This window comes from Physcomitrium patens, chromosome 11 (genome assembly GCF_059467195.1).
Source record: "Physcomitrium patens ecotype Gransden chromosome 11, ASM5946719v1, whole genome shotgun sequence".
Lineage (NCBI taxonomy): Eukaryota > Viridiplantae > Streptophyta > Bryopsida > Funariales > Funariaceae > Physcomitrium > Physcomitrium patens.
Window position 1 is genome coordinate 13,232,746 of NC_143420.1, and position 22,631 is coordinate 13,255,376.

Sequence of the window (22,631 nt, forward strand, 5' to 3'; positions counted from 1 at the left end):
AGCAAGGAGCAGATGGACGGCTCTCCTGCGACTCCACTGTCTGGGTCTGTCCGCATGCTTGATTCTGAGTTGGGATTTTGTCCACATTCTATGGCTCATGCACACATGCATTGCGACGAATACGATTCGCAGCCTTTCGCAAATAAGACATGACTGAGACGGCCAACGAACGACTATTATTACCACTCTGTTCAAAATACCTCCATCACGGATGACCAGTGATCTGATAGAAGCGCTGATTGCCAGAACGTTCATGACACGGAAGCTTTCAGAAAAATGAACCTCGTCAATCAATCGGATAATTGAAGAGTCACAGCATCCTACAATTTAAATGCGAACAGGTGAGAGGAGTTGTGCTAGAGAAGAGCACAATTATGCTGTGTACCAAACTGATAAAATGAGCATAGAGTGAGGAGAGCCTTGATTTGAAAGCACAGCTCCAGGTACATTGAAATCACTGCTACAACAGAGTTCTCCTTGAAAGCCGAAACAGAAATGGCTATCAAGCCGTCAACATGTCACGGTGATAATATACCACTAACAACCCAGACTCGCTACAAATTCCTATGCCCGCAGACGAAATCCTTCTGTCATTGCATTCTCTAGTAGCTTCAAGTTCACTACAATACAGAGCACATGTGTGCGGAGAATGAAACTCCACACACTGAAAGTTGGCGACCAGGAGGCAACAAATTCCCACATGCGAAAACAGCCCTCACAAACCTCGTGCTAAGATTACTCTCCTTTCAAAACAATCGTATTACTGATCAATACGAGCAACTGACTTCCTAACACCGTTGCCCTGGACTTCCTTGCACAGCTGCTGCACAGATGGATGCCACCACTTTCGCCCAGCACCAAAACATTTAACTTCTACAAAAATTTGCTGAGCATCCAGAAATCTTCGCTTGTGCGAAGCGAGCTGTCAGAAGGGCAACGGGCAACTAAAATTATCTTAAAGATACCTAGCAATCTACTGTGAGGACTGACCACCACCGAAGCCGAAGCGGCAGTTGATCAGCGACCTCAGTATCGGAACTATCCCAATCAGAACCATCTGCAGCTGCTCCGAGCTGCTCGCTCTGATGCTCACTTGACCCGATCCCCTGTTGTTCAAGTTCGCCCTCCCCACCATCATCGTCTTCCCCACCATGAACTGCGACTGTAAGTTCCCCCCGATCGCAAGGTCTCCGTGCCAGTCCATCACTGACAGCCCCAAAGTCGACAGTGTCCGACTCAACGGGTACTCCTTCCCCCGAAGCGTCGCCTCCAGGCTTCCGCCGAACGCCTTGTCGCCCTTCCCTGTCAGCACTCCCCCGTTCACCACCATCTTCACCCTCTTCCCTATCAAGATCCTGTCCTCCAGCTTCACCCCCGCCGCAATCGTGTCGTTCAAGTACGTCGCCGTCACTCCTGCCGTCGTCTTGTTCCTCTTGAAGTTGTTGAACCGCGTCTCTGCTCGCAGTGTGTATGCCAAGTCCTTTCCGATGGTCTGAACGTCGAATCCCGTCAGAGTCACCTTCCCCTCTCCGTGCTTCAGCGACGCCGCTGCTTCGAAGTTCACCTGCGACTCCTTCTTGTCTTTCGTCACCTGCCCCGAGATGGACGCAGGGATCTTGTTCTTCACCACGAACATCTTCTCCACATTGAACCCATCGTACCCAGCGTCGTGATCCCACCCGTGCGTCTCCAGAACAGGACGCACCAACCACTGGTTCGCGGTCTCCAAGTAGCGATACCTTCACACGGGTTCACCCAACTTAGAAACATGCTCCCCTGCATTGCTTCAATCCACACCCACACGCGCATACAGGGGAACCAATCCAGAAACAACACTCATGGGGCATAGGCATGCTGTGCTTGGACATTTAGCAAGATGAGTGGTGGTGAGTACCTGTGAGTGGGATTGTCAGAGTCGAATGAAGGAGGCAATGCCATGTCTGGCATGGGAACTGGCACTGCAGCAGGTTGTCCGGCCTCATCATCTGCTTCGTCAGGTTGAGCCAATTCCTCCTTAGACATCTGTGCCTGACGTTTCTTCATCTCCTTCCTTCTGCGCATCTCTTCCCTGTATTGCTTCTTTTGGAACAACCTCTCTCGGTCAGCAAGCTCATCCATGTAGTCTTGCCGTTGCTCTTTGGTAAGCTCCTCCAGTTCTTCTTTGGAGAGTGGTCTGCATTATTGGGTTGTCATAAGTACAGAACAAATCGGCACGGACGCGAGAAATCAATAAATTTTTTGACTAAACCTGGGATTACCAATCACAAAATATAACGAAAACAAGGACAAGAGAGAGGAATGTATTGAAATCCTGACGAATTGTATCCTCTCAAGTCATGGGAGATAAGTGTATACCTGAAAGGAGGAAGTTCATCGTAGTCATCCGCTTCAGAATCCTCTTCCTCCTCATCGTCATCGGACTCATCCGACTCATCAAGTTGCTCGTCTGGCAACTTCAGCTGAGCTCGGGATTGAAGCAAAGAGGAAAGCAAAAATGGTAGAGGTGGCACCCGAGATCGCTGTCCAAACGGTCTGCCCGGAGTGGCTGTCTCTTGAAGCTTCAGCAGCGAATTGGCCTCGGCTAATATCTTCGAGGCAAAACAGAGCAACAGCAATTGTGGCTTCCAAATTTGCCCATTGGGTAGAACCCTCTGCCCATTGCGATTGGTTCTGCAAGCAGGGTGGTTCTCCACCAGTGATACGGGGTTCATCAACCTCATGTCTCCGGCTGCTTGTCGAATCGTCTGCTGCACAACATGAGACCTCTGTGCTACAAACATTTCGTAGCTCAGTGGAACTCCATTGGGCCCGTCTGGAGGGGCAGAAGAGGCGTGGGTCAACACCACGATGGCATTGAACCAAACCGCAGCTCCGAACAGGTCAGTAATGGTTTTTAGCAGAGGAAGATCGCCGAAATCACGGCTCTGCATGTCCAGACGATCGAAGTACAAAACAATGTCTGGGGACGCCTTCTTGATGTGCTTCTTGACTTGCCCCATGATGCGCTCATTGTGTTGTTGATCTGCCACAGAAGGGAGTAGCCCAGGTGTGTCTATCACCCTAACCTGCCATTACACACGAAACGATGCCACATGATTCCCCAATAAAAGAGCTTGAACAAAAATACTTCTTATAAGATTATGCTTTAGGAACCAAACACTGCTGAACCCATCTTCGTACTACTTTAATGAATCATCCATATTAGTACCTTGATACCGTGCACAGTTCCAACAATCTCTTGGACTTTGTTGGTCGATGGTTTGAAGGCGCTTGTCACTGACTTGCGATCATCAAATATCGAGTTAATGGTCGCACTCTTTCCAACTCCAGTCTTTCCAAGAACCAAAATTGTGCATGCAAAGTCAAGCTCCTCCTCTTGGTTAGCTGCTTCCTGCTCTTCCGCAAGGGCGTTGGCGCGGTCGAAACTGAATGCTCCCGCGCGATTGGACGTGTTGCCACCTCTCAATGACTCTGCCAATCCCAGACGATACAACACTTGGGCCACGACCACGTTCTGCGGGGATTGACCCAAACGATGAGCCAACCTCAAAAACTTAACCCTGATATTCTGAAGTTTCTCTCGAGTTTCATTGCCTTCGGCTGTGTCACTGTTTGCGTTCTCTTCGGTTGTAGCTGTGAGTTGGGTTGACGGAGCACCGTTAGGACGTTGGGTAATCCTGCCAGCCGTGTCTAATGCTGTTGCAGCAGCTGTTTTCCTAACAGCTGGCCGTTGAGGTAAAGAGGGCAAAGAGGGTCCAGCTGCACCCATTGATGACTTTTTACCACTCTCAGCACCATCCCCTACAGAAATTAACACAACCGACACATTTAGGCAAGTAAATATACCCACACAAATATCTTAAAGAGAACTAATAATAAGAGTATGTGCATTAAACAGCAATTCAAAGACCTAAGCTTCGTTGACACCGAGCAGAAAGCTCGCAATCTACTCTTCGTCTTAAAAGAATATTAAGAATTATGAACTGCATAGTAGTAAATGGTGTGGCAGTTAGAACCAACGAATGCAACAAACGAAAAGAACAGTGCAGATCTAAAACAGTGTAAGTTCACAGACAGCTGCAGTATATCACATTACTAAGATGTTTCGTAGCCCAACACGCAGCAGTAATTGTAATGTACGCAGAAGACGTTCAAGAACAATTAGAGAAGACCAATGCTAGAATGTGGGGCTCACCAGATTTTCCAACTGCATTGGCTAGCTCTGCTAGCGCTTTGGCAGTAACCATATCTTTGTCATCTTCATCATCGTCATCTTCGTCATCATCTTCGTCATCCTCATCATCCTCGTCCTCAGCATCAGCGTCCGAGTCACCATCTTCCTCAGCGAAATCTATCGCTGAGAAGCCCCGTGGTTTTGATTCTACCTTTTCTGTCTCAACTACAGCTTTATTCTCGGACTTCAAGGGAGGCATTTCGTCGTCCACCGCTTTCAAGGCAGTGTACATCTTCGCCGGACTAGATACCACTGCTGGACCTTCAATAACACCCTCAGGTGCCCCTTCACTGACAAGGGCAGGGTCTACTCCCACCTTATTCTCTTCCACTATCTGTGCCTCGGAAGATCCCTTTTCAGCATTACTAGGAGTGAAATCATTGCCAACTTTCTCAAGGTCTTCAATAATTGATGACTGCACTTCAACAGAGCCCTCACCATCATCCACTTCAGGTTCTTTAGGGGAACTAGATTCTGTCGATGCAGGTTCGTCTTCCTTATTAGCTCCCTCGGATGAACTGGCAGTTGCTACGGTGATGTCTTGTGAGGTATCCTTCACATCAGCCTTGCTATCTTCTTCGACAGGAATTGTGGCATTATCGCTCGATTCATTCTCCAATCGAGCAGCAGCTAACTTCTCCAGCTCAGCCACAAGGTCGTTAGATGCGGCCCTTCTGACAACATAGTTTGACTCAGTTACAGGAAAAGAATCGACATCGAATTCCTTCACCTCGTCAGGCTTGCTATCAGTGGAGGCATTCTCAGTACCCACTGCAGGCTCAGCTTCTTCATTCGTGAAAACCTCTTCGCTCAGTGAGCGAGAGGCAGATAGCTTTCGCAACTCTTCAGCCAAATCGGCTGAGCATTCTCTATTCTCTACATCCATTTTCGGTGCAGTGGTTGCTTCGTCAGTCGTCTCCAATTCACCCTCCTTCACATCTACCGTTGCAAGAGGAACTACTTCAGAGGCAACTACTTCCTTTACTCCTACATCAAAATTTTCAGGTTCAGCAACAAGTGACGAAACTGCCCGAGTCAGTTCTTTCTCTTCCTCGTGAGGCTGTTCAGACTCTACAACCTGGGCTTCTTCGATCTTGGCCGCTTGGAGCGATACTTCCAAGCCCCGCTGTTCTTCACTAACATCTTCACGACCGCTACCCTGTGTATTCACGAAGTTCTCTACATTCGAGCTATCGTCCGACTTCAAACGATCACCAACTTCAGTCTCTGCAGGTTGCTCTACTAAGGGAATGTCGGTCACCTCCTTGGAGGTCGTCTCTTTTCCAAATTCTTCCTTACCAGTTGCCTCCGTTACAGCACCTCCCTCTTCCTGCTCGGCTTCATCTTCCGTTTCCTCTTCGTTAAATTCCTCTTCCGAAAATTCGTCAGAGATATCATCACCAGACTCCCGAGCTATGATTCGTGGCATACTACGTGGTAAACTGCCTTCGTACTCTTGTCTAAATGCAGTGGAGGTAGCGTATTCCTCCTCTCCAAAAACTTGGTCATTCGCTTCTTCGAATTCTTCTTCATTGTCCACCTCTTCTTCTGTTGTATATGCAATTAAATTGATTAGTCAATTAAATAAGCAAAGTTAGCAACAGTCAGCAGTACAAATACTTGCCCAAATCCCATTGACTTCTCTCAACATATGCAGCAGAACAAAATGCAGTCTTATTACCATCGTCTTCCTCGACGTCACCATCTTGATCTTCGTCCACGGTAGTAACTTTGGCAACAGGCATGGTCCTAATAGGAACCTCGGAAAATTCTTCTTCTCCTTCAGAGTTCCTAGCCCTAGCCTCATCCTTCGCGCTACTGCCGCCTCCATTCTCCTTTACTTTGTTGCTCTCGTCTTTCTCGACGCTTTCCTCTTCCTTCACCTCTGGTGCTGTATCCTTGGTCTTCAGAGCATCAGCGTATGAACTCACAGGGCTGGAAGGCTCAACACTTGCAGCAGAGGAGGCACCAAACCTCTCAACGGCGCTGTCGAAGCTATCGTTGTCTCCGCTTCCGTCAACTTCCTCTACTTCATCTTCCGTGTCATCGGTTACAGGTGCCCGAGGAGGACTGGGGCCCACGTACGAATCACCCCTCCCTTCAATTTCCACTCCATTAGGTCCACCGCCGTTACTCCTTTCAACCGCAACACTCGCATCTTCAGTGGTCTCCTTGTTCCCCTCCATGCTGCTCACCTTGCTAGAGGTATCCATGAATCCAAAAGCGTCGCCAAAACCTCAACTTAATACTGTGGCGTCAGTGTAACATCCCCGGGGCAGCACCAACCATCACCCAAACAAAGGCCTTGAAGGATTCTTCTTCTTTTATCTGTGCACCCTCTGTAATCACCACCCAATTACCCCCATCTTATTAAAGAATCCCCGCAACAATCCACAAGTGTTCGAAAACAACGCCTGTGCTTCATCCCATGATGCACATTCCGAATTTAACCAAATTCACATCCCCGCCCTAGAATAAACTTGAATATCTTGGAAACCTACGAAAATAATCATAAACCTTGAAAACACAACAGAAACAGAGAATTACGCATGTCGACAACCCACAAACTGACAACAAGTCCGCCACGCTTCCATGAAATCCCAAAACAGAAACGTCCTCAGCGAAAAAACAAACACCCCTTCGACAAACAAACAAAAAAACAAAAAAAAAAAAAACATCACTCAAATTCAACCCAAATACGCACGACATTCACGCCTCATCACGAGCCAAACCCCCCCAAAACCTCACACCACCGCCAGCGCTCGAGGATTCCAATCCACCCAAACGAAACACCACCAGAAGGCACCTACCCACAACATCAATGTCACCAACAATCACACATCCCAAAACGAACTGTCCCCCCAAACGCTAAACCCTTCAAAACCCTCGAGACGAAACCCCAAACAAACACCTTACCGCTCACAATCCACCACCACACACGCTCTACACGCACCCAAAAAACGAAACAGCAACAACCAGCGAAAATGCGAATTGACACTGCCAGATAACGCCTGGGACAAGTACTGCCTGCTACGAGACACACCGTAACCCCAGAAAAACCAGAGATTGAGTGAGACCCCAGATTGGCATGCAAAATACGTGAGAAAAAGCGTAATGCGCTGCTTACCATCTGCGGGGTGAGATGGGGAAGAAGAGGGTGGGAAGGGGCTGTGGCGGAGAGTGAGGCAATCCAAAGAGGAAGAGGAACTCTACCTCACTAACTATCTCGTTCACTCTCTTTCACTCTCTGTCTCTGTCTCTCGCTCTCTCGCCTGCATAAGCACAAGAGGGCACTACTACTACTGTGGGGGTGACGTGATGAGATGAGATGAGACCCACCTTTGCTTGTGCTTCGGAGTTTTTATTTGATCTGCCCGCTGCCCTATGCCCGGGTTTGGCTTATCCGGTTCCGCATGCTGCCCGGCGACAGCAGCCCGTTGAAGAGGGGGGGCAGCTGGACGGCTCTTCTGCACTTGCCCCCTTTATCATCCCCCTGCCCTAATTTTTCCTCTCTTCCATCCCAGTCCTAGGTTTCACTTTGCTTCCTTCCTTGCCGTTTTTTACCCATTTTTTAATTTTTTAAATTTTAAGTTTTTTTATGTTTTTTTGGTGAGGGAAAATGGGTTGTGTTGGGTTGATTTTATCTCAAGCAAGGTGGGATTGTTGGACCGTCTCGGTTTTTTTTTTTTTTTTAATTTAGAAATTTGGAAATTTGACTTGTTGGTAAAAGGAAAGATTGTAATGGTTTGGTGGCTGATTGTTTTTAAGTGTTTTTTAGGGTCAAAATAGACACAATAACTGGGAATGTTACACTAGATTTGATAATTACTTTGTTGTTTGCAAATTATCTCATTAAGTGTTTTTGAAGACAATCTTGATGCTGTGATTTGTATAGTAGATCATGGTACTGAAAATGCATTTTTCTTCGATTTAAATAGGTTTAAATTAAAATGCCCAGTTAATTCCCTTATGATTCGTCCTTAATCAAAATATCAATCACCTTGAGATCGAGTTTATTTTATTGATATATATATAGTAAGAAGACGGTGTGTACTGACTTGTGAGAAATCAACCAAGGCCTGATTAATGAATTGAGATTTCAGATTTCAATTCTTAAGAAAAGGATTGTACACCATGTTCAAAATTTTAGACTAGATAAGATTGAAGGTTTACATTTGAACAATAACATACACATGTTTTCAGTAAACTCTATAATTAACTAATAAAGATATGGGGATCTACTCGTTGGGCATGTCAACTTGCATCAGAATACTGTCTCCTAATCCAGTGGACATGATTCCATGTGATCGCCTGAACGTTTCAAAAATACCGCATTGGAATAGACTTTAGAACCACGGTCACGTTATCTACAAGCTTCATATCGACTGTAAATTATTGAAAGAAAAGCATTTAAAACTTTAGAAACATTGAGAAAGCTGCATGGGGCTTTAGAAAAAGTTTGTTGACACTTGGCAAGTGCACCTGCACTGGTGTATGTAGATCACACCAGATAGTCCAAACTCATGGACCCACAACAACAAAATGCAAAATGCAAAATGCAAAATGCAAAAAAAAAAACTCGTTATCTAAAAGCAAGCTCAAGTCAAGAGAATTTTGCAGTTCTAAAAGAGTACTTGTGAATGGTCTCTAAGTGCAATTTCGATACAAGAGGTGGGGTAGCTGGTCCTCAATACACTTCAATGAAGTACATACTGCCGGTGTAGACAATATTGATATAAAAGAAAACTGGAAGTTCATTGATATTGTTACATGATGAATGCACTTGTTTCTGCAGCAACTAAGACTACGTTACATTGCGTGAGAGCTTTTCAGAATCTTAACTAATGGACTAAGCGAGAGCCCCGAAGGAGAGATGGATGACCGAAAAAAACAGTAAATCAAACGAGTAGCTGTTCGGTAATATCCAGTGGATGACAATTATTGTATGAAGTTGGAGACAGGGTGAAAATCAACCTCTATTTCCCTTTCAACTTGCAGTATGCATACATGCCTGATCCAATAAAGCCTAACAACTGCCCAAACACATTGAGCTGCACAAGCAAGTTCCACGGCTGCTATGGTCAGCTTCAAAAACATTTCTCATCACACTTTTGATATTTGCAACCTGATGTAAGTTTCCCATCATTTGCAATAAAATCTACTAGACAAACCCAGCTTATGAGATTGAGTTGCATACAGATTTCGACTGAGTTGCATGCTGGTTTGAAATTCGGCATTCATGCATTTCGAAGATACAAAAAAGAACTTGCTGACATGAAGAGCTTGAAACAAATTGACAACGAGAGAAGTGCTTCATAACGTACCCAGTCAAATGGCAACCCACCAAACCAGATCCAGCCAATCAGAACGGTGCCTAGGTCCTGTTAACATTAAAATCCATCTGTAAATTCTTCGTCTGAAAGTCTCAAGCGAGCTGACTGAACGTATAGAGGATTTAGAGGTAGAATTGACTAATTGGGCAACTAGAACGACGACATACCTTGAGATTGCCACACATGGTCTGCGTAAGAGCAGAGTTGAGAGTGGTATTCAGGAAGATGGTGTAATTCAAACAAAACGCCATCATGCAGGACAACGCCGTGACAAGCTGCAATCAGCCGAGGAGTCAGTATTCTCCACAGCGTCACGTCTTCAACTGAAGGCATTGCTCAGATGCAAACATCAACGAAGGGCTACATGTGAACTTCTTGTCCATGTGAACCCACTACCGTAACAATAACAAAAACAAGTTTCTCAACAAGCAGGCAGGCAGGCAGGCAGGCGGGTCTACATGATAAAATCAAATTAACCGACCTACACAAAAGCGGAGCCGCAAGTGCAGATATATGTAGTACCTGAAATCCTAAAACGTGGATAGATTCAAAACGAATAGCCATGTCGAGTTCACCACTAAAGAAAATCCATGCGAATAGTAATGGACCACAAATGATGCCTGCACAAGAGAAGAATTCCACAGTTGTAGTTCATTAATAATTTAAGTCCTTCGTTTCTGAGAAGGATTTTTGACAGCGAAGTAATTTGAAGTGTTGATAGGATAACATGATTCTAGAACACAGTTTACAGTGTGAACAAAACAGAAGCTCAGATACAGTGCATGACATCAACATCCGTCCCAGTGAAAAATGATGGGCACTATTATAAAAAAATAGAATGAAATGGGTAATATAGTTGTGATACCATTACACCACATGAGGCCGAAGCTGTTCAGCCCTGTTGTCTTTCCTGCCATGATTAATCATCCTAAATGATGAGAATACCACTTCAAGCAGTATACATGATCAACAGTTATACTCAGCGTTCAATCGAAAATTCAAAGATGGCAGCATATAGTTTAATTAGACCCAGCTTCAACAAATCAAAACAGGATAGAACAGAACAGACTCACAGATACATTCTCCAGATCAAAGACTTGTCACACAAAACTGCAGCTGGACCCAGAACAGAGCTGCAAGGAACTTACGTCACGTACCAAGGCGTGCAATGGTGGCAAGATAAATAGCTGTTGTCAAATTAGATAGAAAAACTAAAGCATAGCCTCCTAATTCAAATGAGAAATCTCTCGATCCTGCGATGATGACTCCAAAGACGATGATTGCCACACTGTCGCACCATATACCACCCGTCCTTATGTGTCATTCACTTGAAGCCCAATATGTCATACCCTATTTGATCCTTACCAGGTTTGCATCCATAAAACGGAAGCATCAGAATGGTGCCCATCACTACATTATAAGAGCCACTGCCTTGTCGGAAACTAGATGCAACAAAATTTTCCAGTTCAACCAACCTTTCGCAGTAGTGTTCAGCATCTGAAACAATAGAGGATAACACTAAAATCTACTTTAAAAGCTAAAAGATGCCACTATAAAACGATGCAGGGAAAGCTTGCTAACCTTGCAATAACAGGGTTCGTATGTCTTTGCCCTACAAGGAAATATTCCATGATCATAGTAAATAGTACCGTTGTTCTCCGCAGAGTAGTGTACATGGGCACACTTACACCTCTTATTGAAGCCATTCCCACCACCTGTCATCAAGGGAGCCATTCTGAGAATCACAACCGGATTGAGGAAAAAATGTCTTACCAGTAATATTTTAAAATGAATAAAACTGACTAGGAAAGTAAACATACCATATAGAATAAGTAGGCAATTGACAGAGGGGATGTTTCACGAAGTATTCGTAAGGGAACAAAGCGTTTGAACGCGGCTCTATCCGGGCTGTCATCCGTAAATTTGATGATATCCAGTTTTCGAAGGACGTATAACAATGAGGTTGATACTATCATCTGATGCATATAAAACGTTAACATTAAACACTGCATTGGTTGTACTATGTCTCATGCACCATCGAACACATGAAGCTAGATGATAGCCATAGACAGTCACGGACGCACATAAAAGCAAATAAAAGAAACACCGTACCGTAACTTAAGCTGCACACTGATCACACATTAACTCGGCAAAAAATTTAAACACGCATCTGAATGCACTCTGGCTTTCTCTACGTCATCTCACAGAAAGAACTCTAAGACACACGAAGTAAATGGACAGTCCGCACCTGCATTACTGTGATGACATTTGCACAAGGAAATTTATAACTCGACAACGCTGCTTTGTTGAACATCACCAATAGAACTGCAATCCAACTCAGGGCGTCCACGCTATGAAGTTACTAATACAACACAGACTGAACCAATTCCACTTATAAGATTAAGTCCAGCTGGTAACTCTGAACTTCCGCAGTTCAAAGATCCACTATATGTGGGGCTAAGTTTGCCAAGAATACGCGTAAGTTGAAAAACCTAAAGTTAAAAGTCTAAGTAAGAGTTCATCACAAGTTACAAGGTTCCAAAGCAAGCATCCTCAAATTCCATCAAACCTTACTATCTGTCTGACTTCTAAATTTCATATATATAAAATCAGGATTGAACCAAATTTCAGTGCCTAATTTTGTTTGACATCCTCAGCGAAGATTTCAGGAATTCCTTGCGTTGAGCAATGTCCACAGACAACTATTCCACATGCAACACTCCCTCCAAGACAGTTTCTGTGTACATCTGGTATTACGCAGGTTGCAACGAACAAGAGCCCCAAGAAGTCGATACAATTGAAACACTGCAACTGCCGAAGCAAGCTTGTACATCGAATACAAGAAGGGAATTCTAACCTGCACAGGCCATGTACGAGAGGGCAACCATAAGGCCGCGACGGGTCATCGGCTTCGGTTTGAGTCTGTGTAGCGTGGTGTCCATTGTCGCCGCAGTCGGCGTGACTATCGGAAGTGGAGTAGAAGCGCTCATTTTCATCGACTCATCCATCATTCTCACCCCAACCCAACTTCAGAAACGCGGCAGTGGCCTGTTCCCTGTCTTCATAAACCCTATTTGAACCTCTACAACAGCATTCCTCTCAAGAAGCTGATCCAACTCATTGTGGAAGCAATTGAAGAAAGCTTCACAAAGTAACCCGAATGTTTCATGTCTGACTAAAAAGCATCATCATACTCGACAAACGTCAAAGCACCTTCTCTACATAAATGAAGGAGATTTTTCTTCAACGACCAGATGGTCATTCCCTTTGACCCAATTTAAGTGATCCGCAATTAACACAAGCTTGAAATGGTTTACCAAACTGAAAAATCCACAGAACGACACACACTGACAAAACAACGACGGATCAACCGTCCCGCGAAAGGCCCCACGGCACGAAAGGCTGCTACTGAGAAGGACGAACACAGGAGACTACTCTGCCTTCAAAAACAATATCCGAATCTTCTAAGCTCTTGCATCCCATGACGCGATGGGGACTCGATGTTAAACACGAAGATCGCCCTAATACAGTACAAATCCAAATGCCCATTACGTTGGCAACAAAACGCGGCATGGTAGTTACCTCAAAAACCTCACGGCAACTCGAAAACTCGGCTATAGACACTTCTGAGCACGTGCTCCCGAGGGCCAAACTCCGCCAAAGTCATAGTGGGATGAAAGTTCCAGAGGTATCACCAATCTCATGCAACCTGTGTCGAGTTAAACTTAGACTATTTGACCCTAGATTTGGTTTCTATAGTGTCCACATGATCTGCCACAAATGGAGGCAAGTAATGGGCAATGTTTTCTCATTCATCCTTGTTGGGTACATATTTGAGAGTGTCTCATGAACAGGTACTGAGCCTCTCATGCACTCACACAAGTGACAATCCATGTTTGTCATCAACTGTCGCAAGCAACTGCTCATTATGAATTCAATCCTGAATGAGGTGGAAATCGAAAAGGCCTTGAAACCCTCCAAAGAATTTCCGAAAGACAACCTTCGAGAACATGAAATCTGTAGAAAGACTGCAGAAAATCCCACAGCTGGGGGGTGATAAAGTATTTATGGATTCGTCAGAATGTGACCTAATCAGCACGTTGTTAATCACATCTATGCGTGAGCGACGCTTCAAAATGTACCGCCAGGTGCAATGGCTTTTGAATTGCAACTACAATGGCATAAATTGCAACAACGACGGTTGGAGGAACTTGAATATGACTTAGAGTTCATGTTAACAGAGTGAATACAATCTGAAGATCAACGGGAACAGCATAGCATATCCAGGCATCAAATCAAGTAGCTACAGTAGGACATAAGATAGCAGCCGAGGAGCGGGACGAGAATGCAATAAGTTCACCAATTGATATGCCATTTAGCGAATAAATCACTTACAAACGTCTCTCAACATGTGGAACTCGTGGAGGGTTTCTTGCGTATCATTCAACTATGTAGAGGAGCCATAGAGTAGAATCTTTTTTCTGTGCAAAAGTAGAATCTTTTTTCTGTGCAAAGGACCAGTAGGCTCTGACTTGTACTCCACGTGGTTTACAACCATCTATCAACAAACTTGCATCTCAATTTCGACGGAAGTCTGACAATAACTCCACCGTCGACTATACAAAGATTTCCGTAACTAATTGAAAACAATAATAGCTAATCTCTGAATATATCATTCCTTCAGGACCTTAGAATCATGTATTATGTCTACGTCAAGATCCCCATCTATAACCTCTGATGCCGTCCCAAGCTTGACTATGTCTTCCACTAAAATCTTACCCTCTGCATCCAGAGTAACATGAATTCAACGAGTTAGCATTAAATTTAAATTTGAACTAATTTTAAAAACACAACAAAAACAACAAACAAAAAACAAAAACAACTTGCAACACACGGCTATTGTTGTGGGACTCATTAAAACCTAGTCCTGAAGCAGAGCTCACGAGGCAACCAAGTCTTATATAAACCTATTTTTAGAACTAAATAATGGAGCTTCTGAGAATACATTGCCGACTTTGTGTTAACGTTGTGTAAATACGAGTAAATCGAAATTACTTCAACAGAACAGAAGGTCATCTTGATAATGAGTTAAATTAGGGTACTTGTATCAAAATAGTAAGAAGCATGTAGACTATACCTGCATCCTTCGCCAAATTGGCTATAAGTTCATGCACGGACTCCTTATCGAGACTGTCCTTCAAAAACGCAGCTGCTGCAGCCACCTCCTCCGGTGTAACCTTCCCATCATAGTCTCTGAAAAGCCACCAGTTTCAGTTGCAAAATTCCCCAAGTTCCTCATTTCCCAACATCAGGAAGCTCTGTTCTAAAAGAACATCAATAAAATCACGCTTTCATTGAGAGAGAATGAGTAATTAAATGAGCCACAAAATCCAGGAGCAAGAACTATACCTGTCTAATATTCTCCAACGATCACCGATCTTCAAATCAACATCATCCAGTTCTTTCTCGAGCTTGTGAAGCATAGCATCCACCTTCACAACACACAGTTGTAATATTTTAATAACAAAGCACTTCCATGAAAAAGGTGAATGCTTTCACAAGAGATAAAACAAATCCACCTCCAATAATAAATGATGTGCCTCCTCAGCACTCTTTCTGTACAGACTCTTGCACGCCAGAACCGCATTGTAGTTAACCTTCAATATACCCTGAATTCTTGCGGTTCCACGGCCATTTGTGTTTTGGAAACCTCAGGGGAAGGTGGTTAACAGGAATTCTTAATCCAACAATGCAGTAAAATGTGGAACAAGGGCAGAGTTGTTACGATGGGAAAATACCCTTTCAATTAAAGCAGAAGAGACATGGTCTGCAGGAGACTTTGGATCTTCTTCTTCATGGTTTTGTGTGGGCCGTGCAGCATGGTAAAATGCCTTGCGTGCCTCTTCTTCACCATCTGTACCTTCCTTCTCAACCATCTGGTTGTAGAGCTCAATCTGTCGCCACAAATAATTCAAACGACTCATGATGTAAGTGAAGCAAGTAAGCAACGAATATACACATCCTAGAACTGTCTATATCATAATTAAAGTTCATATCAGCCCACCGATACCTACCACATTGACAGGATGAAGGATTTCGCCACCTCTCAAGCACAAGAAAAGTAGTTTAATCTAACGTATGCAAGACAAAAAGTATAATTTTATAAGAAATTCAAGTTACTTGACAGATTACTCAAGCAAGAATCAGACATCTACCTCATTCTTCACAAGTCTCAGGAATTCCCCTCGTTCTTTGCTGACAGACTGCATCACACAGTACAAAACTAGATCAGCACAAATCTCGGTTCGTAAAAAGAAATAACAACTCAGCACTCTCATAACCTCAAAAAGAAGCAACAATAGCAACACCCGAAAGGAGACGACAGTTATAAAATCATGCACGTGACTTCAATGGCCAGTTCACAACCTAAAATAACAATATGTATGGTATCGTCAAGCAGAACATGTCTAGTGATAGCATATTTTTGACCATATGAAATTGCAGATCATTGCTATCAAAGAAGAGACACAATTAAGTGAAGAAGAAACCTTAGGTGATGAATAGGCCAGGTCAAAGCGAGTGAGCAACTCACCGAGGCTGATGCTAGTACAGCTAGGGCGCCACTAAGCTTGCAAAGCTCCTCCCGTTTGTCCGAAGTTTTCGTTTTCGCAAGCTGCTGAGCTTCACGAGCAGTGGCGAGCATCATCTCACGGAGAGAATTGTCCTTCTCATCACTACCATCTGCGATTTTCTCTCGTTTTTCATTCTGGTCCACATCAACTTTCTCTTTCTCTTCCTCAGCCTGTTGCACAGTTTGACACCAGAACATAACTAATCGTGTCCCAAGTTCACCAGAGCAAGAATTCCAAAAGTGTACCGGGAAGTACCCCGCAAGCTCATTTTCTATAAATACATGTATTCTTGATAGGAATCAGGCTAAAGCAAGCTATAACCTTAATAAGCTCCTCTTCTGCTTGCAAGAACTCCAGCTTGCGCCTGCGCTCTGCTAGCGCCTCTTCACCAGGATCAGTCTTTTCTCCAACTGAGTCGATGACCTCATCAGGTAGTGACGACAGTGTGGCTTGCACTGCGTCTTCCGCACTCCTGCCAGCGACAAAGAATGACCTGCAATACCGACAACATACAATCCATCACTCACTGCACCGATGCTAAATTTATCACTTCACACCAATTGGCAGTACCAGAGAGAACGACACCCGATCTAACAAATCCTCCCTGAACCGATTTAAGTGCGAAGTAGGCATGATGCATCTATGCCAAAGTAAAAGCTTAGAAGTAACAATCCTTTTTCGTAGAATGTTACAGCATACCTGGAAAGAATGAGAAGGGAAGAAGGAAGAGAGTGATTTAATGATAAATCCAACCAATCATTCAGCTGCAGTGAAATGTAACCATGTCACCAATAAAAGTGTCAGATAATTAACATGAGCAAATGCAACACATTAACTTTCAATGCTTTATGGTTCCAAAGTCAAGTAAAGAATCCCATGTTTCATAAGCATAAAGATATCCAATATGAAAGTGAGAACAATAACAGTAATAGTATTGATGATGATAATAAAAAGGGGAGTAAAAGGGAATCAGAAAAATAGCAAAAGAAAGCAAAACTGCATGTTCCATAGGACATAACTTCGTATGCCCGCGCGAACTCAAAATCTTGCAAAAAAAGCTCTAAGAAAATACTATGCGGTTCCCAAAATCACCTGTTTGCGCATGTCCTCCACAGATCTCAACCCAAGCATACCACGTTCTCTGCAAGCTTGCCGGAGCTCTGACTCAGAAAGCGAATTCACACCCTCATTCTGTATCATCCTATCATCTTCCTTGATCCTGTAATTAAAATAGGCCCACGTCGACACCACACATTGCAGCATCATGACATACTGAACAATGCAGCACGAAAAAATTGAGATGAAATAGAGCAGACTAACATGCCACGACATAACAACTTATACAATACTAAGAAACTGAGATGAACTCCTTTTCAAACATTAAGTATCCACATCGAGTTTTAAAACCGCACTAAACCTATTCGGGATATTGAAGAAATAACTTTCTAAATCTGAGGATTGAGTGAACAGTCTCTGCGAGCGAGAAGGGTATTTCTGTACCATTGCAATTTGGTTCGAAGGCTGTATCGAAGATAAGCATCCGTGCCATAAGGTTGAATGTTCATAAGCTTACACATACTCACTAGCCTTGGTCTAGATTACACATTCCACCCACAGACGTCAAGTCAGCAAAAAAGGAGCTTCTGGTGAATGAGGTGCACTCAAACTCTTCGGATTCTTCAACATTCACATGATTGTACGTTTTATCCAAAAAAATAAAAGTACCACAACCAAAGATACTTAACTAATATTAGGGTGAGCATCTGTACCTGCTGATATTGTCCAATGTCAACTCATCATTGAACAGCTTTGCAAATGATAAGATGTCATCATTCTTTACTTGTCCTCCTGTCCTCACCTGTTTGTGGCAAAGATATCACGTAAGAGAGTAAGCGATAGATTGTATAAGCAACTTCTCAGAATAAAAAATATGTGTCCATACAAGAATGGCTACGCACACGACGATGAACTCTTTGTCGTGATAAACACAATTCTTGCAAAATATTGATCAAAGTCCTAGGAGGTTCGTAGGAGCTGCAGGTATAAAAAAAGGCTGGAATTCAATAATAAATAAATAAATAAATAAAATTCAAAAAGAGTAGGAAAAAAACAAGTAACCTTGTGAATAAAATCGTCCAAATCATCTGCTTTTCTGCGGAGGTCACCACTCCGGGAAGTTTTAAGCTCCTTAGCCATCTCCCCAACAGTGTCTTGTAAGAACTTGGCGTACTGAATCCTGGCGTTCAGTCTTTTCTTAAGTTGTTCCTACGAGAAGAAAAGAAGAACGCCCAATCGAAAAGTAAGTGTAAAATTCTTCAAAATCCTCCTCGCACAACATTGAGAAATAATAATTAAATTAAATGGTCCAAGAGAGCCCACATCTAATCAAAACCCTCAACAGAGAAGTAGGGACACCTACCTGCTCCTTCATTTTATCTTGGAAGGTGGATGGCAACATGTTTGGAAACAGTTTGAGTGCTACGGGTAACAGAAACTCCATAAAAGGAACGATTATGAACACTGCAAATGGTACAAGTCTGAAGATATCTGCGGTGGTGCGAGTCAATTGGCTTCGTTCTCGTCGGGACAAGCTCTTGCCACCAGCCAGCTTGAGTAGCAACCGTGAGCAGATTTTCACGTCAGCCCACAGCAATTTTGTTCCAATCCAATAATGTTGTAGTTCAACCCAGAATGCTTTCTTCCATCCTGATATCTTGTTTGCCCAGTCTTGACTGCCACACACACGAACCAATAATAAGAAACTCGACAGCAGCCAAAATTACAACTTGCAGAGGAAGTAGACATAAAACCGCCAAAAATCGACTTACGATAGTAACAAGAGAAGGATTCCAAATATCATCTTAGCATAAAAACCAAGGTCTCGCTTAGAATCATAACCCGTGTTGAAATAGCTCAAATAGTAGCAATAAATGGAGAAATTCCCTTAACTTAAAAATTGAAAGAATTATGTCTTGTTATTGTGCTTGCTGCTAGTGAAGACAATTCTAGGGCGGGATCCAAGTAGTCCAACTAAAACAGATCACTTCGTTTTGATGTTTCACGATGAATGCCCCCAATTTCAAAAACAGTCCCTATACCCAAGGACACATAACTTACAAACGATTGAGTACCTACATGTTAAAAAATTACGAATGACTACTCAAGAGTTTGAAGAACTCCATTGCCGTGGACTTGAGTGGAATTCGGCGATAATTCAATACTCATAAAAGAAAAAATCCCTTGCTAAAATCCATGTCCAACACACCCATGAATGACTATCTACAAAGCATAAGAACTTTGAACCACACACTTCCGTGCAACGAGAAGTGAACATAACAAAAACAAAAGGTTTGTAGAAAAGACAAACTCATAATCCCGTGTACCTGCTCATGGCAGCGATCGCTCGGATCGCCGGACCGATTCCAAAGATTACATTGCGGACTTTGACCATCCATCCGTCACCAGGCTTCTTGGCAGATTCAATTGTTTTAGGAGCTTCCTGCGACTGCTTGTGCTTTGCCTTCACAGAGCTGAGATCCTCGACTGCGACATCACAGTCCTCTGGTGATGGATCTTTCTCACTTTTCTTAGGACTCTGAACCTCTTCCTCCTCATCATACCGCACTGCAGTGGCAGCATTCGAAGCTCTGGCTGCCTCCTCCATCATGCGCGTGTACGTAGCTAGCCATCTCTTCCCCTCAGGACCTTGACCCCAGACCCTCAAAGTGCTCCCAGAGACATTGCCATGCTTCCAAATGGTACCGTCCTGGACATATAATGACCTCCCGGACACATCAATGCTAGAACCTTTCACATTCGCCGCCAAGCCAGTGCGATCTACTTCATTGCGAGGCACAATACGGTCTAAGACAGTGGGCAAATTTCCCGAATGCGACTGATGCGTGTATCGTCTAAGATGTGACGATCGACACGGCCCTAAAAAAGGCTCCGAGGCGGCACTCGGTTGATGCGGCTTCAGCAGTGTCTCCGCAGTCTCCACGAGCTGCAGAACTCTCCGACGCGGAATCCCTAGTAGCCTGGACCCCATTTTACCCCTCTAATCGGCTACGATTCTCAGCAATTGCATGAGCGTCAAGCAATGCAAATCTCTCAAAATTCGCAGAATCCTCAAAACCGCTACCCGCACAAAAATCACAACTACAACGTAAACTCTAAATCTCAGCCCATACGCGTTCCATCAATCCACCACGCGCAATCTCTCACCCACCATTTTCTTCCCACCCGCTGCTTAACCCTAACCAACACCACTCAGAGCACCCTCGCAATCTTCGCACCCAGGGTCCCTCCCTCCCTCTCCTCCACACCACACCACACAACGAGTTTCTCAGCTCTTACAAACTCAGCCTACACCCCCAATCCCTCACTGGACTTCGAAAATGCAACGAACTCGACCCCCTTTCCAAGGACACACGCCCTCACTACTCCCCCACGTACTCTCACTACTCCACGAACCAGGCTCTTCCCGACGTCGCTCCGAAACACGTCATGAAAATTCGGCAGCGGTGTGTAAAACCCCTGTGCACCACGGTACAACACTTGAGTCCCCTCCAGATTATGAAAGCTATTTTGAAACAGGTTGCCCCGAAACACAATCACGTTTTCCCGAGTGCGGCCACACAATCCAATTATGGACGCGGAGTTATTCCGGTGCTCACACCCCACGGAGAATGCAGTGCGACTGGCGATTGAAATCGTGCCAGAGAGAGTGTGATTTGGATACGAAACCCTAGGTGAGGAAAAGGAGATGGAAATTGTGAAGCGATCGATCCAAACATCCAAGGGTGGGACGAGAGAAGGCTGGTCGACGCCATCGCCACGCAGCGGGGCCGCGAGAAGCCGCGGATTAGGCTACCTTGGCGGCCGACGGCTGGCGAAGAACGACGGCGCCGGTTCCTCGTCGCGATTTCTCGTCGGTTCGGTTCGGCTCAAACCGAGGCATCTTTCTCCGTCCGATGGAATCTTCCTTTGACGATACTGTTCCTACAGATTTCGTTGTCTTTGTTGGGAAGGATCGGAGGATAGTTCCATCGCATTTTCGTCTGGTGGCTCTTTTGGATGAATGATGTATAAGTGAATAAAACTCATGAATGTTTAATGTTTATTTATAAATTATGATTTTTTTTTAAAAAAAAATTACACAACTTTGATTTGAACCTACCAAAGTTCTAATAGACAATACTATTTTAAGTAATGTAAAAAATTTATAATAATAGTAATGACAACAACATTTTCCATTATTTTTTCTTCCAGTAATTTTTTGACTGCTTTTTTTAACATAAAGCCAACCAAGTGAAATTTTTTGATTTCAACCAATTATTAAGAAAATAAAGTTATAACCCCTCATTGTCTCCTTTGCATATAGAATCATCCAAACATCCAGCACTCAAACCATTAAGTATGTAACAAAAATTATTTTTGATAGAACGTGCAAACAAAGATAAATAGATGGGCAAATATATTCATGTCCTTTTAACATATGAATATACAATGTTAAACATGTATGTATGTATGTATGTATGTATGTAAATACACACACACACACACACACATATATATATATATATATATAAAATTTAGTCTTATAATAACTTATGTAATAACTAGGGATTACAACCAAAGCCTTAAGATATATGCAAAATAGTTACAGTGTTTAACCATATTTGATAAGTCAGAGAATATTACTGTTATTAAGTTGTCTATTTGTTAATTTACTGTTTCTAGCTTCAAAATAACAATATAAAATTCCCCCAAAAAATATTTCATCACTAAAAACTCTAAATAAATATAATATGTAAAATGACGTAATAAAAATAATAAAATTACTATTTTTAATGTTACGTTAGATAATAGATATGTATACAACTTTCTAAATATATACTTACAACCACTCAAATTTTCATAGTTTAATTTTGCACTGATTAGAAAAAAAATTGAGGTACTTTAAATTTTATAATTTCCCATATATTCCAATTTTCTAAAATATATTAATTACATGACAGTTAAAATATCATATATTAAATATTATTAGAATAATATAATTAGTTTTAAATTTTGTCTGGAATACGTCTGCATTGCGTGTTATTTTTATTAAAATATTTAACTCAGTATTATTTATGAAAGTCATAGATTTCAATAATAAATAAATAAGTAAATAAAAATCGTCAAATATACACTGCATATTATGTTACATAACTAACAAAAAAATAGGTTAAAAATTAATAATGGTTTAGTTAAACAGCTTTACTGACAGGTTGACAGAAATAATTAGGGCAATTATATTGAAGATTCATGTTTAATAAAATATTTAGATTTGACTATTATACATGAAATAAGTAGATAACAGAATGTCATATAATATGATAATAAATTAAAATAATAATATAATATATTAACATCTGAATCTCAGTTAAT

General features: G+C 42.9%; 3 protein-coding genes across 3 annotated transcripts; all 3 read right to left on the reverse strand.

The window, feature by feature from the left end:
• Positions 1-420: 420 nt before the first annotated feature.
• Positions 421-7,556, reverse strand: LOC112288770 (translocase of chloroplast 101, chloroplastic-like). Its single transcript, XM_024533316.3, has 7 exons — positions 7,362-7,556; positions 5,916-6,573; positions 4,196-5,782; positions 3,209-3,801; positions 2,356-3,065; positions 1,895-2,173; positions 421-1,739 (listed from the first exon to the last, which is right to left on the reverse strand). The coding sequence occupies exons 2-7, from the start codon at positions 6,445-6,447 to the stop codon at positions 974-976; spliced, it is 4,467 nt and encodes a 1,488-aa protein (XP_024389084.1). The 5' UTR covers positions 6,448-6,573; positions 7,362-7,556; the 3' UTR covers positions 421-973.
• Positions 7,557-8,970: 1,414 nt separating this feature from the next.
• Positions 8,971-13,287, reverse strand: LOC112288773 (UDP-N-acetylglucosamine transporter UGNT1). Its single transcript, XM_024533321.2, has 11 exons — positions 13,150-13,287; positions 12,425-12,622; positions 11,816-11,892; positions 11,388-11,543; positions 11,149-11,282; positions 10,725-10,855; positions 10,433-10,477; positions 10,090-10,187; positions 9,735-9,842; positions 9,559-9,615; positions 8,971-9,285 (listed from the first exon to the last, which is right to left on the reverse strand). Exons 2-11 carry the CDS (start codon positions 12,576-12,578, stop codon positions 9,211-9,213), a joined length of 1,035 nt encoding a protein of 344 aa, XP_024389089.1. The 5' UTR covers positions 12,579-12,622; positions 13,150-13,287; the 3' UTR covers positions 8,971-9,210.
• A 635-nt stretch (positions 13,288-13,922) lies between these two features.
• LOC112288772 (uncharacterized) lies at positions 13,923-21,045 on the reverse strand. Its single transcript, XM_024533320.3, has 14 exons — positions 19,583-21,045; positions 18,619-18,931; positions 18,318-18,464; positions 17,969-18,057; positions 17,700-17,792; positions 17,292-17,418; positions 16,899-16,963; positions 16,521-16,692; positions 16,160-16,369; positions 15,783-15,830; positions 15,366-15,521; positions 14,977-15,059; positions 14,705-14,820; positions 13,923-14,349 (listed from the first exon to the last, which is right to left on the reverse strand). The coding sequence occupies exons 1-14, from the start codon at positions 20,245-20,247 to the stop codon at positions 14,240-14,242; spliced, it is 2,394 nt and encodes a 797-aa protein (XP_024389088.1). The 5' UTR covers positions 20,248-21,045; the 3' UTR covers positions 13,923-14,239.
• Between the last annotated feature and the right edge of the window lie 1,586 nt (positions 21,046-22,631).

What these genes read in the sequence shown, in the direction of transcription:
- LOC112288770 (XM_024533316.3), bottom strand. Translation starts at nt 6,447, where the DNA reads ATGGATACCTCTAGCAAGGTGAGCAGCATGGAGGGGAACAAGGAGACC. An exon ending in CAATGCAGTTGGAAAATCTG is followed by an intron (nt 3,802 to 4,195) that starts GTGAGCCCCACA and finishes TAATTTCTGTAG; the next exon opens with GGGATGGTGCTGAGAGTGGT. An exon ending in GATGAACTTCCTCCTTTCAG is followed by an intron (nt 2,174 to 2,355) that starts GTATACACTTAT and finishes CCAATAATGCAG; the next exon opens with ACCACTCTCCAAAGAAGAAC.
- LOC112288773 (XM_024533321.2), bottom strand. Translation starts at nt 12,578, where the DNA reads ATGATGGATGAGTCGATGAAAATGAGCGCTTCTACTCCACTTCCGATA. An exon ending in TGCCACCATTGCACGCCTTG is followed by an intron (nt 10,478 to 10,724) that starts GTACGTGACGTA and finishes TAATCATGGCAG; the next exon opens with GAAAGACAACAGGGCTGAAC. An exon ending in CCATGTGTGGCAATCTCAAG is followed by an intron (nt 9,616 to 9,734) that starts GTATGTCGTCGT and finishes TAATGTTAACAG; the next exon opens with GACCTAGGCACCGTTCTGAT.
- LOC112288772 (XM_024533320.3), bottom strand. Translation starts at nt 20,247, where the DNA reads ATGGGGTCCAGGCTACTAGGGATTCCGCGTCGGAGAGTTCTGCAGCTC. An exon ending in TGGAGGACATGCGCAAACAG is followed by an intron (nt 16,964 to 17,291) that starts GTGATTTTGGGA and finishes ATTTCACTGCAG; the next exon opens with CTGAATGATTGGTTGGATTT. An exon ending in CTGTACTAGCATCAGCCTCG is followed by an intron (nt 15,831 to 16,159) that starts GTGAGTTGCTCA and finishes TGTGTGATGCAG; the next exon opens with TCTGTCAGCAAAGAACGAGG.